Source organism: Pan troglodytes, chromosome 1 (genome assembly GCF_028858775.2).
Source record: "Pan troglodytes isolate AG18354 chromosome 1, NHGRI_mPanTro3-v2.0_pri, whole genome shotgun sequence".
NCBI classification, from domain to species: domain Eukaryota; kingdom Metazoa; phylum Chordata; class Mammalia; order Primates; family Hominidae; genus Pan; species Pan troglodytes.
Genome location: NC_072398.2, coordinates 89,147,530 through 89,165,491, shown reverse-complemented (window position 1 = coordinate 89,165,491; position 17,962 = coordinate 89,147,530). Strand labels below are relative to the sequence as shown.

Sequence of the window (17,962 nt, the reverse complement as noted above, 5' to 3'; positions counted from 1 at the left end):
ATGCTACTTGTTTTATTTCTGTTTTCTAACAAGTTTATAGGTTTCTTCAACCTTTTAGGCCTTTTAGGAACAATACATGTCCTATATCTTATATGTCTCATATGTCTTAGGATTCATTCCTAGTATTTCCTAAATGTTGTACTTAAGTATTTATTGATCATGGTAAGAGACCCAATTTTCTCCCTCCTCATCTCTCCTTCCACTTCTGGGGAACAAGAGTCAGTGATCATAGGGTCTTTTGCCTCTCATCAGAGAAAATTCAGGGCTGGATATTAACAACCAGACCTTTCTCAGGCTACTGACAGACAAGGGTAGAAGAGAAATCCATTTATTTGAGATTTGAGGGAAGAAATGCCTGGTGATTAAAGGAATAAGCTTACAAAGAACCTTGAGGATATATAAGGAAAACTGGCAACAAGACTACATGGTAGCATGGAAGGGAAATTGGGCTTGTGATCACTGGCCAAAAGGGACAATGCCCAGGATCCAAAGCAACTTGACTTTTATGGATTAAGCTGAGCCAATTTTCATACTCCTGGGTCTTAATGTTTTTTTCAGTGTTGTCCCATGAAAACCGAATGTGAAAGGAACTCGCTAAAGCATGAGAGAAAAACAGAAGGGGCTTGGCCATGCAGTCAGAAGTTCTTCCAGCACAGCCAAATTCAACCCTCCACACTCATGGGTAGGTAGGTCTGTGAGTTCAGACCTTGACAGTCTTGGTTTAGCTTTCTAAAAGAAGCTAGAGTGAGAACCAAAGAGTCATCCATTTTATTTAGTAGCTTATTTTTAACAGACAAAAACAAAACAAATCTTACACACCTTTTTTTTTCCTAGATAAATTTGACCTGGTTTAGTCTTTAGTGCAATGAATGGAAAAAACATCCCTAAATACTTCTGCATCAGTAGAGTTGGCCATTACTGAGCCTGGAGACCCATGCTAACTTTCCAGCAAAGGTAGTGTGTTACTGTACAAGTGAACTAGGTTAGCTAGCAAGAATAAAGGACCAGGGCAGCAGCCATGGGGAGGGCACAGTGTCCTGGACTTGTAGCAATAGTATAACTGGCTTCCTTTCTCTGCTCAGACCTTATAGGGAAACTACTGGATGATTTTATTAGGCTGACAGGGGTTGGGGGAATAATGGGGTGAAGCACATTGCAGAGATTTCGGAAGCTTCTCATGGAACTTCACCATCCCCTAGAGCAGCTGGTAACCCCACTCCTCATTTTCATTCAGAAGCATCAAAACCAAAGCATCACCCTCCATGCCCAAATGCCAGGATTGGAACTCTTCTGGAATCCATGGCTTTCTCTTTGGGCTGCTTGCAGCCACACAAAAGGCTGGGCCTTGACCTTGGGAGATCTTCAGCCTAACAGCTATTAGTCCTGGCATTTGGATTCCAGGGTTGAGGCTTCCCATTAGTGCCTCCCATACACCAAAGTGTTCAGCTCCTGAGTTTGATTTCAGGGGCTACAGCAATAGCAGCTCCCACCCCTGTGGAAGACGGAAATACAGTGTACTTCATGAAAGGGAAACAAAATGGTGCTTTATTTTATTTTATTTTATTTTATTTTATTTATTTTAAAAAGGCGCTACAGTGGCAGGACGCTGCTGGGGATGGGGGCACACAGTGTAAGTGGTAGATTTTCCAAGACTTCCCCTCCCTATTGTCCTCCGAGTTCCTCTCTTCCTGGTCCTATCAGTAGCATAGGATTCAACAAAAGCCTTCATGAATGCCTCTTTATTTCTGAAAAGGAACTTCTACCCCTCCCTTTCCCATTTCCAGACTTGAAATCCTTCATCAGCTATCTCACTTCCATGTTGAAACCAGGACCACTGATTGTAAGTCTGAAAATCTGGGTGTCCTACCCCATAACCAGGCCAAGATATCTGCCCCCAATGCTAAAGTCTCTGAATATTTCCTTTCTGTACATTCAATATATTTGGGCATATATACATCTATATACATCTTTCTATATATATATTATCTCTGTTTCTTTCTTCTTAGATAAACCTTTCATATATGTCATATCCTAATTTCCCAAGCCTCCCCACTTCTTGTTTGCGAGCCTAAGCAAGACTCAAGAGTTTCATTGATTTCACTAGGTCCCTCAGCATCATTTCTTTCTCATCTTCACACCCCAGGTATCTTCCCCCATCAGTTGTTTTGCCTGTCTTCTGAAATCTCCCCTTTTTACACCTGCGCCTACCGAAATCTCCCCTTTATACACCTGTGCCTACTACTCTGCTGATATTCCAAGTCCACAGTTGGTATGGGGGCCCATTTCTCACCAGACCTGGCTGCTTCTAAAGCTTGGCCTATGGCCTAAAAGAGGATTTCAGGTCAGAGGAGACAGACTATAGTCTAAAGAACCATTTAGAGTTAAGGTAGGGGGTAGTTGTTCCCTGTAGGGGGCTTGTGGGAGAAGATGCCAGATCGCATTAATAGGACAGTGTGATTTAAAGTGCAACTTAAAGCAAAGCCTGGGTAATAATGGAGGAGATTCCAAAAGAGTAAGTCAGAAAATGTTTTCTTCTCACTTTTTCATCCAAGAGTCTAGAGGCTTGAGTCTGGGGGCTTAGAATAGACAGCAGGGGAATGGGAAGAAAGCATAGCATGGCCAAATAAACCAGATGGAGGTTAACTTGCCAATGGATAGGAAGGTATAGACACACACACACACACACACACACACACACACACACACACAGCAGTACATATTGTCCCTACATACTGAAAGAAATAAGGTAAGTCTAATGTTGAATAAAGTTGAGAACGCAGAAGCTGACTCTTGGCCTTCTGTTCTCTGTTTCAGATTTTTCAAGTTTTTGTGGTTCTTGTTTTTATGCCAACTAGAAGGTAATGGTGGGGTTTACAGTAGATGGACACCAAAGGGTCTTTGTTTTCAAGATATAGTTAGTTGAGTTCGAGGAGAGATCAATATAACAAGACCTTGTGCAATTATAGTTGGTGGTGATCATGGGTCTAGCCTCAAAATTTTGTGTTTCTCTGCAAGGCTCTGTACATAGATGCATGTATATATTCTGTAGCTTGTAACAATTGGCTGAGACCACCTTAAATAAACTGCAACTTGACTTATAGTGGGACTATGCAGTACCACTATGTGGGGCTTCCTTGGTACCAAAGTGAGACCAGAAAGCACTCTAGGGATTTGGGGCTTTGGATAAAGCTCTGGTGCCTATATGCCCTTCCCTGACCCTTACCACAGACCCCACCAGGGAACAAGGAATAGGCTGAGTTTGATCTCTTAAAGTCTACTTTTTAACTTGTCTGAAAATGGCCTCATGGCAGAGGAGAGTAGAGATGACACTGATTTCTTCATTTTATACCAAGTCTCAGGAATGGCTGAGGGAAGCCATGGTTATTTGATCAGAGGGTATAATTTCATTTCCTTCCAGCATTGCCTAATGAAATAGCTGGCACTTTTCAGAAGGGCACTGGGAGGTGTAACTGAGAATAGTGGCTGCCAGCCACAGAGTTCTGCTCCTGCCCAAACCTTAACAAAGCATCACCAATTCTCAGAGGCTCTGTACAGCAGTTTGGAAATCTGAGAATTTACCCATCCCTCATGGTGGGATTGTGTTAACTTTCTGGGGAATCTGTGCCCTGTGAATCTAGTTTTACTTGAGCATCCGTGTTAAGAGAGGAAGGCCCTTGCATTTTCCCTCCCTTCTCCCAAAGAGTTGGGGTTAAGGAAGAAGGATCTAGGCTGAGCAGGAAAGGAAGAAGAGAAGCCAGGTACAGTGTAATCTGGAATATTATTTTCAGACCTTTCCATGGGGCCTGGGTACTGGACTCTTTTCAAAGGAACATATTGGCTTGGGTCCTTCCATTCACAGGACACAGGGAAACAGATCTTCTCTGGGCTGCCTGGAAGATAGGTTTAAAGGTTTAGATAACAACTTGTGTTAGTCACTCCAAATTGAAGAGTTCAGAATCCAGGATAGATATGGGTGGTTATATGTTTATGTTTCTGGGGCCAACTCCAATTCTCTGAGAACAGAGGCTATGAGGGAACTGGGTATCCTGAGAGTGTTCACTTGAGAAACTACAGAGGGAAAACAGTGGCGACCATGGTTCTAGCTTATGGTCAGAAGTCACCAGCAGAAATCAAGCTTCACAGTGGCAAACCCTGGCTTCTTTCAACAGAGATTGGTAGAAACTCTAGGATATGTTGATATCAGATTCCTGTATTTCTGAAAGCATAGACCACAAAGTGACCATCAGAGAGAGTCTTGCCTTTGGGAACTTGCTAGATGGAAAGGTAACAGAGGGAGCTCCAGCCTCAAGTCACCAAACTTCATGGTGGTGGTGGGAGGTGGGGGGCAGTCTATCCTTCCAACCACATGGTCCTCCTAATGTGAGTATCCAAGCATGGCTGAGGCCTTCTAAGCCACTTCAGCCTAATCCCACTCTTTCCCCCATCCTGGCTTAAGGGAGGTATGTGTATTGGGGCAGAAGCTGGGGAAGTGGAAAGGGGACAGTGGGAGGCGAACCTGGACTCCAGTTGGCCTAAGCTACCAACAGGCCACTGGGTTAAAGAAGAGGGAGTGGAGGATGGGTGCTTCGGGGGATCTCCAGTAAACCCGGGTAGTATTCCTTACCAGGGCATTGGAAGAGAGGAAAAGAGACCAGAGGAATGGGGGAGTGGGAACAGGTCATCAGACATTGCTGATGCGCACACTAAGGGCACTGCCCTCCTTCTCAGCTTGCTCCCTTAATGACTCCTCCAACTTGAGCTTTTCAGGGTCTCCGTAGCGTACAGTGCTGTCACGGAGGCCACTAGGAGAGGCCACTTTCACAACTTGGTCAAAAAGGCTAAAGTCAGCTATGTATTTACCACTGGCTGACAGTGAGATGGCAGGTGTGAACTCGTAGCCCCAAAGGATCTCCTCTGGCAGGTAGGAAGTGCGCACCTGACAGGTGGCACTGGTGGACTCCACTGTCCCACTTAGGATCAGCACCAGCTCAAAGTCACCCTCACCACTGCGAAGAGGGAGATCTTTCAAGGGACTGGTCTCGTCTACCACATGATAGAAGGTAAGGGGTAGAATAAGGAAGGGGCTGTCAGAGGCTGTGTCTACTTGGAAAGTCACATTGACCTGGTTGAGCCGGATGTTCTCCCCCTCCTTGGTTTGGTGGGTCTGAAGCAGTTTTCCTGTCACCTGGCAGCCAATGAGGAGGCTCTTGCGCATATTGGCAACTCGGATCATGAGGCAGGGCTTGCCATTGTGGGAGGCCACAACTGCATGCTGGCTGAAACGAATGGTCTCAGCCCGCTTCTTGGGCCGGGCAATCTTCGCCAGGAAGGTACCTGTGATGAAGATTTCCAGGATGGTGGTGAGCACCAGCTGGGCAATAAGAAGCACAATGGCCAGTGGACATTCCTCACTTATGTAGCGGAAGCCATAGCCAATGGTGGTTTGGGATTCAAGGGAGAAGAGGAAGGCTCCAGTGAGTGTGTGCACCTGTACCACACAGGGGGTGTGGTTGGCCGGGGGGTCCAGCTCCAGCAGGTCCCCATGTGCCACAGCTACCAGATACCACACCACGCCAAAGAGGAACCATGTGCCTGCAAAGGTCGCAGAGAAGAGCAGAAGCTTGTAGCGCCACTGCATGTCAATGAAGGTTGTCCACAGGTCCTTGAGGTAGAGGAAGCGCTTGTCGGCAATGTGCTCCATTCTCACGTTGCTGCGACCATCTTTTGTCAGGACTCTCCGCCGTCGTATCCCTGGGCCCATTAGGGGCCGGCTTTCTGTCTGAGTGGTCTGACTGTAATACACCTTGGCAACTGACGTCATCTGGAGGGAGCAAGACAGCATAATGGAGGTTATCGTAGAAATCCAGCTGACTCCTAACCCTCACCCCATGGGAGGGAGGAATTAACATTCATTTGAGTGTCGCTTATGTGTTCTTGTCTTACCAAATATTTATTGAGCACTTGCTATGTGCCAGGCACTGTGCAGGGGCCGAGGCGGGTGGATCGCCTGAGGTCAGGAGTTCAAGACCAGCCTGGCCAACATGGCAAAACCCTGTCTCTACTAAAAATACAAAAATTAGCTGGGCATGGTGGCATGCGCCTGTAGTCCCAGCTACTCAGGAGGCTGAGGCAGGAGAATCGCTTGAACCCGGGAGACAGAGGTTGCAGTGAGCCGACATCACGCCACTGCACTCCAGCCTGGGTGACACAGCGAGACTCTGTCTCAAAAAAAAAAAAAAAGTAAATAAAATAAAATAAAATGACATCATTCTGCTCTCCAAGAACTCACAGCCTAGTGAGAAAGATGCCTATTTAGTAAGCAAATAATTGCAACACAGTCTGATATTTGTAATTCTTAGCGGAAGAGAGGCAGAAAAGAAATAGTAGCTTCACAGTTCCTTGAAGGTGAGGGTGAGACTAATGAGAGCCTTCACCACAAAACCAGTCCTCCGAAGAGCTCTAATTTTGAAATAGGATCCGTCCCCACCCTTATGAATGGCTATGAAGCAAGACAAGCTATCCTGCTGAAATCCTTCCAGGCCAATCCCCCTTAACACACACACACACACACACACACACACACACACACACAACCTTAATTTCTTCATTCTCTGCTCTACCCCCAAGCCAATACCCACTGGTGATACTAAGATACTCATCTGGTTCAGAGAATAGCAGAAACTACCCATTCTTTTACCCTTCAAGATGCTCCCTAAGCACCCAGACCATTTCATTTTTTATCATCATCATCATCATCTGTTTGCATCATCTGGGGAAATTTGGTCTGAGTTAGAGTCTAGGGCAGTGTTAGGAAGAGTACAGATGGGACTTGAACAAAAAGAAATAAGCAGTGGTGGAGGAGAAACAACATGTTGAAACTTCCTGGCAGCACTGGGACATTTTCTGAAGGACTGGCAGAAATGCCAGATTGTGGGTGGCAAAATTGTTTTGACGGAATGAAGTAGAAGAGCTAGGGGTGTATATTAACTAGCAGCTATGTCTGCACAGGCTCAAATTCAGGATTGCTATTTGTTCTGATAGCAGAAAGTGGGGCAAGCCACTGAAATAGGAGACAATTCACTTAATACAAGGTGCCTGGCACCCTTGCCCAAGCAGTAACTTGTACTTTTCCAGCACAGAAAGAATTTTAATCACTTGAGCCCTTGGACCCTGGATCTGATAGCCAGATCTTCTGTGGAGCAGGGTGATCTCTGGGGAGTTGAGCCCTTCTTGGAGAGGCTCATTACATTCTCCATTCGAAAAAGTCTGAACCATTGCATTTTATGATTCTTCACACTGCCCACCCCACCCCCCATCTCTGTTTTCCCCATGGCCTTGTCCCTGGAGAACTTCAAATCTTTTGGGCCTGACCATATGCCCAACCAGGTAGGCACTGAATTGGAGATCACCAATGGATGAGAACCCTGAGAATGTTCAGAGGCAACAAGGATGCCCAATTTACCAGCCCTGTGTCACAGGCCATTTGGAACTTCCGTTCATGCAAGACTGTTCAACCAGACCTGGATGTCATTCACTCCCCTATATCCTTGGCTGCTTTGGAACAAAAAGGAAGCTCTGCAACTCTGAAGTTTGAAGAATTTGTATTTCAAGCCTAAACAATGCCCTATTTAGTACTCAGTAGTAGTAATAATAACATAACAATCATACTGCCTGTATCTATATACCATTTTAGAATTCACACATTAGAATACCTTCTCATTTGATCCTCAAACTCTTGAAAAAAAAGATGTAAACTCCTATAAGATTTTGAGGAATATTAGAGAACAGAAGAAGTGCTGTAAAATTAGAGATGAATGAACATAGTTTTAATTTTCAAAAAGAAAAATGAAGTACCTTTCACAAACTACAAACAGGTAAGATATTGATCCTAGGCAAGATTCTAGAATGGAATATTAAGATTACGAGTACTTAGGCAGGATGGGGGAAAGGAAGTTATCAATAGGACCCAGTGTGGATTTACTAAGAACAAGTCACATCAAAATGGCCTAATTTTGGCTGAGTGTGGTGGCTCATACCTGTATCCCAGCACTTTGGGAGGCTGAGGCAGGAGGATCACTTGAGATCAGAAGTTCAAAACCATCCTGGGAAACAGCAAGACCCCATATCAGCAAAAATTTTTAAAAATTAGCTGGATATGGTAGCACACACCTGTACTCCCAGCTACTTGGAGGCTGAGGCAGGAGGATCACTTGAGGTCAGGAGTTGGAGGCTGCAGAGAGCTATAATCATGCCACTGCACTGCAGCCTGGGCAACAGAATGAGACCCTGTCTCAAAAATAATAATAACCTAATTTTCTTTTATGATAAGGCTACTAAATTGACAAATCGAAGAAGTGCAACAGAGAACGTGTACCTAAACTTCAGGAGATTTTTGACAAGATCTCTCATTATGACCTGGGGATAAGATAAAGAAAAATGAGGAGAATGCTAATCTAATTCGGTGACTTTAAAAATCAGTGGTACTGGTGAGGGGACCATGATAGCCTGGAATTCATTTTCTATTGATACACCAGAGAGCTTCATCTTTGGCCTTGCCCTATTCAATTTTCTTAACATGAACTTCATTCAAAACTATAGAATGCTATGGCCATCAATTGTGTGCCTGACAGAAAGCTGGGACAGATAGCAAATGCAAGAGCTGGGGCAGAATTAGGATCCAAAAGGAGTCAAATAAGTAGGCCAAGTCTAACAAAAATGTTAAGTGCTGGATTATGTACTTGGGTCCAAAAATTACCTGAGCAAGTTCTGGATTGAGAAGATGTGATTTAGCAAAGCAGTACAATATTAAAAAATTAAACATATTAGCAGAAAATAATCCAATATGAGTTATTCATGTGTTTTGATTGCCAAAAAAGCAAACTAATCTTAAGCTCCTTCAGTTGAACTGAAGTCCCTAGAACAAAAAAGTAGTTGATTCTACTCTGCTCTGTTCATCCCACACCTGCAGTTTCCAGCATCAAGGAACACTCAGGATATGAGAGGATTCAGAACCAGACCACATGAGAAATGATTGAAGGAAATAGGGAAGTTGATTCAGGAGAAGAGACAATCAGAAAGATATAATGAATGTGTGCAAATATTTGGTTTGAAGGACTATCACGTGATCAAAGGCTTGGACTTGTCCTTTGAGCTCTAAGAGGAACAATCAGGGAGTTTATACTGCAGGGATAAAGATTGCAAGTTGATATTATAAAGAGCATTGTAACAATCAGGAAGGCACTTTGGACAAGCACTTTGCAGAGATCCTATGGCGGAGATAAAAGCTTTGGATGGGAGATTGAAAGACTGTCTTGAAGATTCTGTCTATACCCATGGTGGGTCAGGATGTCTGCCTTCTCCACCCCACTTCTACCCCTGCACTTTCTATGGTGACATTCAGGGATCCTTTACTGAAGTCCTAGCTTTGTTTATGTTGAGGGGAGATTCTACATATCTTGGAGAATGGAAGCTCTTAGGGCCCAAAAAAAGCCTTGCTTATCATTCCCAAAATATTAGTCTATAATTCCTTCTCACTTTAAAATTTATAAAATATATAGTTTGATCCTCACACCATGAGGTAGGTAAGAAAGACACCATAGAAGCTAAGGCTCAGAGAGCTTTGCCCCAAGTAGATTAGTGGTAAAGTTGGAACGAGAATCCAGGTCTCCCAGCTCCTGGTCCAGAACTTTTTAATTGTAGCAACTGCTTTTGTGTGCCCCAGGTTCATTCTCTTGGACCTCGTGCTCTCAGCAGGTGCCACTATGGTACGCTGTATGTAAGACCACACATCCCAGGGTTAAGGCTCTAGACTCAAGGGTACAGGAGATTTCGGCCACTGCTAGCCTCTTTGTTGCCTCTGGCTGTTGTGATTGCCACCTCCAGCTGTAGTGTCTGTGGTTGCCAGCCTTTACATCTGCCACCTCCAGCTGTTATCTGCTGCTCCCAGCTGTTGTGCCACCTCCCACAGCCAGGCAGCTTTGTTCTCTGCGGTGGCCAGAGTCAGAAGCGGATAAACAATCAGCTACACTCCACCCCCAAGCTGGCCAGGCCCCTGGGGAAGGAATCGAGCCAAAGCTCTGGAAATCATCTGTTGCCCACCCCACCACCCCGGGGCACCCCCGCAAAATAAAACATACTCTTTCCTCTAGAGGGTGCTATTTCCCCAAAACAGTCCCAGCCAGCCAAATACCAGAGACAGAATTCTGAAGACCAGCCTGAGTGGCGAAAGAGACAGAAACAGAGATATTCACCTTCTTTCTCCTCTAAGAACTGAACTAGTGATCCTTTCCCTAAAACAAAGCCAGTCATAGCTACAGTGATGATCAGCACGTTCCCTCAGCAAGTACCACTCCCACTTACTGCTCCCCCCGGAAGTTCTTCCTGAAGCTGTCTTTTTTTGCCTGTGCACTCATTTATTTTACTTGAGAGTCATTTGTTCTGCTTGAGAGTCATTTATTCTCCAGGATAATACATGGATTTATCAGGGCCTTTCTTGAGTAAGGACACTGTTGTTCTTGTGACTCTCAATAACTTGATCTGTGGCTCCCCTTTGCTTTTTGCTACTTTGCTCCTGGGTTTCTCTTCCTCAAATACACTTCTGACTAGAAAGGGTGCTTCAACCTCCTCCCAGGGACAGCAGGTACAGGGGAAAGAGAAAAGCTGCACCAGCAGGGACAGTGCTTTATCTGTTTTCTCTGTAGCCTCTCAGCACACCATTCATGATTTGGTCTCTGCCTACTTCTGACTTTACCCTTGACAATCTTTCACAGGCCCCCTGAACTCCAACGCAGAGCCTCACTACCCAATCCTTTCTACCTTTGGACCTGCTTCTGCACTGCCCTGCTCCGTGCCTACCTGATGATCTCCTTATCTTTCAGAACTCGACTCAACTGTTAGTTACTCCCTTTGACGCCTTCCCTGACTCTCAAAAAAACAATTCATCTTCTCTGTCCCTCCCATCCCTGCCCAGAATGGGTTTACTTTACTATGCTTGCTCTTGTACATATTCTCTTTCCCCCACCCCACCCCCCGCCAGATGGGATCTCACTCTGTTACCCAGGCTGAAGTGCAGGAGTGCAGTGGTGCAATCTCAGCTCGCTACAACCTCTGCCTCCTGGACTCAAGCAGTCCTCACACCTCATCCTCCTAAGTAGCTGGCACTATAGGCATGTGCCACCATGCCCAGCTAATTTTTGTACTTTTAGTAGAGACGGGGTTTCACCCTGTTGCCCAGGCTGGTCTCAAACTCCCGGACTTAAGTGATCTGCCCACCTTGGCCTCCCAAAGTGCTGGGATTACAGGTGTGAGCCACTGCACCTGGCCCTCTTGTACATATTCCTATTTTGAAGCATTATAGTGCTTTGAGATGGTTTGTTTATCATTGTTTACCATCTTTGTGCTCCTAATTTAAGACCACTGACTCTGCCTTTCATCTGTTTCCCCAGTGCCTAGTATAGTTTGTTAAGAAAGAGTAAGGGAATGACTGAAAGCCTGATCTGGACGGGCCAAGGCCCCCCTGAGGGCTGCAGTTTTTATCTGCCTCACAGGAGACACCTAGTTCACACAGACCTTCAGGAGGAGCCACTTCAGAGTGCGAGGGGACCCAGGTTTACACAGGCTTTGCTAATGCTGCAGATGCCTACACCCTGTTTTCAGAAGGTAAGAAAATAAAAGCCCAAGATATCAGTCCCTGCTCTCTTCTGGGCCAACTGTTCCATTTGCAGGGGGCTGGGGAGAGAATGAGCTTTGTAAATTGCTACAGAGCATTGGAGTTGATTATGCTAAATTAGGTGACTAGAAAAGATGCTTCAACCCCCTCCCCGGGGCAGCAGGTGCAGGGGGAGGGGAAAACCTGCACCCACAGGGAAAGTGCTTTGTCTGTTTTCTCTGTTGCAAGAGCAAGTTGACTGAAAGGAGCTTTGGGATGTGAATACTAAATGCATTCACTTCCAATTGTAAAATCCTTTCTTCTCCTACTTGCTGCTCTATTTTGGTTCCTAAAATAGTTAAAGGGACCATCATCCTACCCATTACCCACACTCAAAGCCAGGATCATCTCAAACTCTCTCCTTGCCTCAACTCAACATTTATCTAAAGCCATGTGCTGTGGATTTATTATTTGTGCCTCCTCCCCTTCATTCCATTGTCTTTTTTCAGGTCCTAATGCCTTGTGGCTGAATCACTGCATCAGCCTCCTACTCATCTCGTGTCTCTGTTCTTTCTCTCCTCAAATCCATCCTACATTGCTCCTGGGTTTCTCTTCCTCAAATACACCTCTGATCAGGAATCAATGAACATTTATCCAGTACTTTAGAAAGCACTTTCACATTTTATTCTCATGGCATTCCTATGAAATATTAAGATTATAATCCTTGTTTTATGAATGAGGAAACTGAGGCTCAGAGAGATGGTGTGACTCAGTAAACTGTGGAATTAGATTCATGCCCAGGTCCCGTCTCCCAAATCCATCCACTTTTCATTTTACTATAATTGTCTTAGTTCTTTCTCTAGCTCAAAACATTTTAATGTCTCCCCATTATCTATCAAAGACAGGCCAAACCCAGGCTGGCATATAAGGCCTTCCACAGTCTGCTTCTGAACCTGCTTTCTAGCCTTATCTCCGACCACTTTTCTGCTATGGCACACTGCATATTGCAAGCAAACCAACCACTCCCTGCTCCCTGTTGTGCACACCCATGCTTTCCTGCCTTCCATGATCCTGCACTTCTCTCTTCCTGGGCTCCCCTTCCTCCTTGTCTTTACCTAACCAAGTCTTATCTTTCAGAGTCCAGTTCAAATAACCCCTCTTCCATGAAGCCTTCTCTGATTCCTACAACCTTAAGTAATGCCTCCCTTTTCTGAGTTTCCATATATGTATATCTATATCCAACTATACCCATAATGGCACCGCTCTTAGTACATGGTGTATCATTTGTATTCTACTACAGATAAGGTCATTGAAAGAAGAATCCAGATATATATATATATATATATATATATATATATATATATGTTATCCTAAAGATTAGCACAATGTATGACACATAGTAAGTGCTCAAGAAGTATTTTATGATTGAATTAAAAGTAGGAGGGGACTCCTAACCCACTCCAGCCATAGGGGCCAATCTAACTGACTCCATCATCACAGGGCCAGGGAGATGTGGAAGTTCTTGTCCTAGGTAGAATGGATGGAACTTCACTCTGGTCCAGCACTTCTCACTCTGGGGCCTTCTCATTCCCCCTTCTTGTTTGTATCTTCTCTTGATTTTTTAATGATGTTTTCTTTTTTCCTTGTACACATGGAAACCCGAGATAACTAATTATCAACACTAATAGGTATGCAAACAAACCAAATGTTTTCATCTATATTAATGTTGCCCACCACATTCAGTATGAGCTGTGTTTTTGTTCATTTATACAATAAACACTTTGTTATTGTTATTGAAACTGGGTCTCACTCTGTCACCCAGGCTGGAGTGCAGTGGTGTGATCATGGCTCACTGCAGCCTCGACCTCCTGGGCTCAAGTGATTCTACTACCTCATCCTCCTGAGTACCTGGGACTACAGGTGCACACCACCACACCCAGCTAATTTTTTTTTTTTTTGTAGAGATGGAATCCCACTATGTTGCCCAGGCTTGTCTCAAACTCCTGGGCTCAAGCCATCCTCCCACCTCAGCCTCCCTAAATGCAGAGATTACAAGCATGAGTCATCATGCCCAGCCTCAGTAAACTTTTTTTTTTCCAGCAACTACTGGGTGCCAAATTCTAAACAAGACAATGGAATTATGGAGATGGATCAGATGTAGATTCTTTCCGTGAAGACCTTGCAATCTAATAAAGGAGAAAACTGTAAAACAGGCAGGAAGTGATAAGTGCCATGGAAAAGGCATCAGTGAAGTACAAGAAGAGCTTGTGAAGGGAAAACTGACATCTAGTGCAAGGGAACAGGGTTGGGAAAGATGAGGAAATCCAGGGCCACCCAGGAAATAAGGAAATAAGGATCCATTCATTTTGGTTGAAGCGTTGGGAGCACATGAAAGATCTTAATAGGACACACTGGGAAAACAGTTATGTGCTGTGACCCCTCAACACCCTCCTGCTTTGTGGCCAGCCCCTGTGGATTCCTTCATGGCCAGCTGCAGGGCCAGGGTCAGGCCCTGCAGCTCCTGCAAGGGTCAGGTACAGAGCCTTGGCTTCCTCCATGGTGCTCCAGCCTGCTGGTCTGGTCTTTTCTTTTCTCTTCTTTTCTTTTTTTGTGGAGTCTCACTCTGTCTCCAGGCTGTAGTGCAGTGATGCAATCTCAGCTCACTGCAACCTCCACCTCCCGGGTTCAAGCGATTCTTCTGCCTCAGCCTCCTGAGTAGCTGGAATTACAGGCATGAGCCACCATGCCCAGCTGGCCAGCTGGCCAGCTGGCCACCATGTTGGCCAGGATGGTCTCGATTTCTTTACGTCATGATCCACCTGCCTCAGCCTCCCAAAGTGCTGGGATTACAGGCATGAGCTACGGTGTCTGGCCTAGCCTGCTGGTCATTCTTTCTTAGAGCCACTAGATGATTTCTGTTTTTTGACTGTGGAGTATTTCCTCTTGCAAATGTTTGGTTCAGGGACATGGAAGGAGAGATGGAGGGGAACTATCATGTATTGAATGCCTACTGTAGACCAGCACTTCATATTTCATCTTTTTAACTCTGTAAAACAAATCTTATTATCTTCATAATTACTGCTGAGGAAATTGAGGTTCAGAGAGCCCAGGTGACACAATTTATTGGTAGCAGAGCTGAAATTTATGCCTCTTCCTGGCTGGATTCCAAAGTCCTTTCCACCATTACTTCAAATTAATACTATAGTTTATTTGTCTTCACTGAGCAAACTCAACACTCAACAAGCAGAGATGACACCTTAAGCATAGTGGAGGTTAGCAGGAGCCAGACAGGTATGCAAAATTCACCAGCAGTAATGCCCAGGATGTATCCAAGGGTTGGAGGCGACGCCCTTCCTTCATGGCTGCTTGATCCCATTGTTTCTCCTAGTTTTGCATGATTTGTCTTTATTCTCCCCACTTCCTTCATGTGGACTCTCCTCCCAACGGTCTTCTCATCTCTATCAATGGTGCTTCTCTGCTTGTCCTCTCTTTTCATCCTGGCTGTCACTAAAATGTCTCCCCGACCCCATCCTCCTTCTCACCTCCGTCTTTGCCTTTGTATTGCCTACACATCTCTCTGGCTGTCCCTTCTTTTCCTTATGGTTTCTCCAGCTTCCTGTATCTCATCCTGGTAATAGTATGCTATCCATCTAATCATAACTCTCGCCTTCAAATTCTTTACCACACTTTATCCTTCTATTCTTCTTCTGTATCACACAGCCTATGTGTCCATATTAATAGAGATATTCTAAGCCCAAAAGCCTCCTATTCTTCTCCCTACTTCTTCCCTGTAGAAAAGAGCCTTTTGATTGAGGGATCTGGAAATGAGATCAGAAAGGGAGGCAGATTCCTGGAAAATAAGAACAGTGCCTACTATAGCTATTAACTAATCCAATTATCTTAGGTTTGAAGGTCTTTCTGAACCAATCACTGTTTGGTAAAGACAAATGAATAGGTGGATAGAAATAGGGACTCAGCTTGCTCTCTGTCCTACTATCTGTCCATCATGCTCAAGAACCCCAGATCCAGCTCTGTTCTTCTTCCAACCTTGAGGGCTTACATAATCCTTGCAGTACTTTTCTTCCTTCCCTTCCTGTCCTATCCTTCTCCTTCCTCTTCCATGTTGGGAGAGCCCTGTATGCAGTAGAGGGGTTTTGAGCACTGTGTCTAAGCACCTGAGATTAGGCTGCTTATCTTAGACAGTTGAGCTAGGTATCTGTCCATGCCCAGTATTCTGAAGATAGAGTGAGAGAATTAGGCTCAAGGATGTGTAAAAGCCACTCAGAACTAAGAGACAGCACTGCTTGGTGGAACATGCACTGGACTGGGAAGTAAGAGACTTGGGTGCCGATCTCAACTCTGCCACTGACTAGCTGTGACCTCAGTCAAGCCTCTCTGCCTCTCGGATCTGTATTTCCTTCATTGTGGAATAGGGGTTGGTATTAGTTTCACACTTCTCAAACTAGGGCATACACTAGTATGTCAGGAGGCACTCAAAGCCACAGGACTAAATTTAGTATATTTCCTGAAGTTATCAATTTTGCTCAGATTTTGAGGGAAAATGTTATTTTAATATTATGCCAACAATGTACAATGAAGTAGAATAAACATTTTGAATGGCTTGAGACAAAAAGAGATTTCAAGGATGTCCAGTGTGTGGCCGCTTACAGCTCATCCCTGTAGATTCTAGGGCACAAATTCCCTCTCCTCTGCCTTTCAGGACACATTGCGAGGTCAGTCTGGGAGGTGCTACGTTAGAGGATGATTAGGGTCACTTCCTGCTGTAAATCTCTATGTCCAGCCCAAGTTGCCTCCACAGCAGTCTGGTCCCACTCCTCCCCCCGGCCTCGGTGGAGAGAGCAAACAGCTACTCAGCCTCCTCTCACCAACCATATTATCTTTTTTTGGATACCAGTTCCAACTTGAATAGCGACCTTAGAGTCCTCCAGAAGGAGATCAGTTGCATTGGGATGAAAAAGAAGCACTTCTGGGCTTCCAAGTGTTCTTAATGAGGGTTGGGGAAGAGAAAAGGAAGGAGAGGGGTAAGAGAGGAAGGGCAGGAAGAAAAGCACTGCATGGTTATGTAAGCCCTCAAGGTTGGAAGAAGAATGGAGCTGGATTTGGGGTTCTTTTCAAACTTGATGTCTTTATTCATTAATCCGCCTCCTGTCTTGCCCCAAGGAAAATAAACAAATAGAAATGGAGCCAGATGCACACAAATCTTGAGGTGGGGAAAAAGAGGGCAGTGTGTGTGTGTGTATGTCCCGGGGCCTGACTCTCCAGCTGAATCACTGTTGCCTCTGTCTCCCACTCCCTGGTCTCCTTCCCCCTTTCCCTCCCATCCTCTAGCCCCAGCCTGACATCGAGGCCCTGGCCCATGGAAGAATAGGCTTTTCTTCTCTTGTGTCAACGTTTGGAAAGTTCTCATAGTCTGATCAAAAGAAAGGATAAAAGCCTTCAAAGCATTTCCTGGGAGTCTGTAACCTCTGCATGGCCTTTCTGACCTGCCTGTGTGTTTTCCAGTCAAGAGAGGGAGGGACAAAAGATGGGGCCACATCAGATATTCTCTGGCCACACACCACCCCTGCCTGTCAATGTGAGCTGACTAGGACCACTGCCCCTTCCTCCACCTCAATCCCCAAGCGGTGCCTTCTGTCCCCTGCAAGAAAGGAACAATGTTCTGTAGAGAACTGCCCACAGGGTGGCATCTTGGGGACCCCCTGTTTCACTGGCTGGAGAGGGAGGAGGACTTCCTGGTTCCTGTGACAAGTGGGTGCTGCCTCTTTGATGCACCTGCCCTCTCAACCTTTCACACTACCCCTATTGCACGCCCTCCTGAGTCATCACCCCATCCCAGTGTCTGCTGCTAATCATTGTCTGGGCCAGCAAGGCTCAACAGGAGCTGGTCCTTTGTGAGGAGCTTGGCACTAGGCAGGGTTCAACTGAGGACAGAGGCTATACCACTGTCTCCTCAGCCCCAGCTCCAGCAATCCCAGTAGCCTCCCAGCCTGGCCCCATCTGGGTCCTCACCTCAGAAGAACATCTACTGGGAGATGTTAACCCATCCCTCCTCATCTTAACTGAACAGCCAGAAGAATTAGTATCAGTGCTAAGAGTCAGCAGGAAGCAATGGCATCTATAGAAATAACTCTTGTTGCTATTGTTATTCCTGTTGTTACTGCTAAGACATGAGATGCTGAAAAGGTTCCCAAGGACACTAGGGAAAATCTCAAGAGGATCCGAGCTAGGTTAGGGAGAGTCAAGGTGATAAACAAGAAGTCTGTTCAGGACCCTCCTTCCTGTGTCAGCTCTGCC

The 17,962-nt window shown here is 45.4% G+C and overlaps 1 protein-coding gene across 1 annotated transcript in view; it reads right to left on the bottom strand.

The window, feature by feature from the left end:
* Positions 1-748: 748 nt before the first annotated feature.
* The window catches only part of KCNJ10 (potassium inwardly rectifying channel subfamily J member 10), a 32,786-nt gene continuing 15,572 nt past the window's right edge, over positions 749-17,962 (bottom strand). Inside the window, exon 2 of the mRNA XM_009435435.4 lies at positions 749-5,821. Within this exon, the coding sequence (XP_009433710.1) occupies positions 4,682-5,821 (1,140 nt within the window). The 3' untranslated portion in view covers positions 749-4,681. The remainder of the gene's footprint in view (positions 5,822-17,962) is intronic.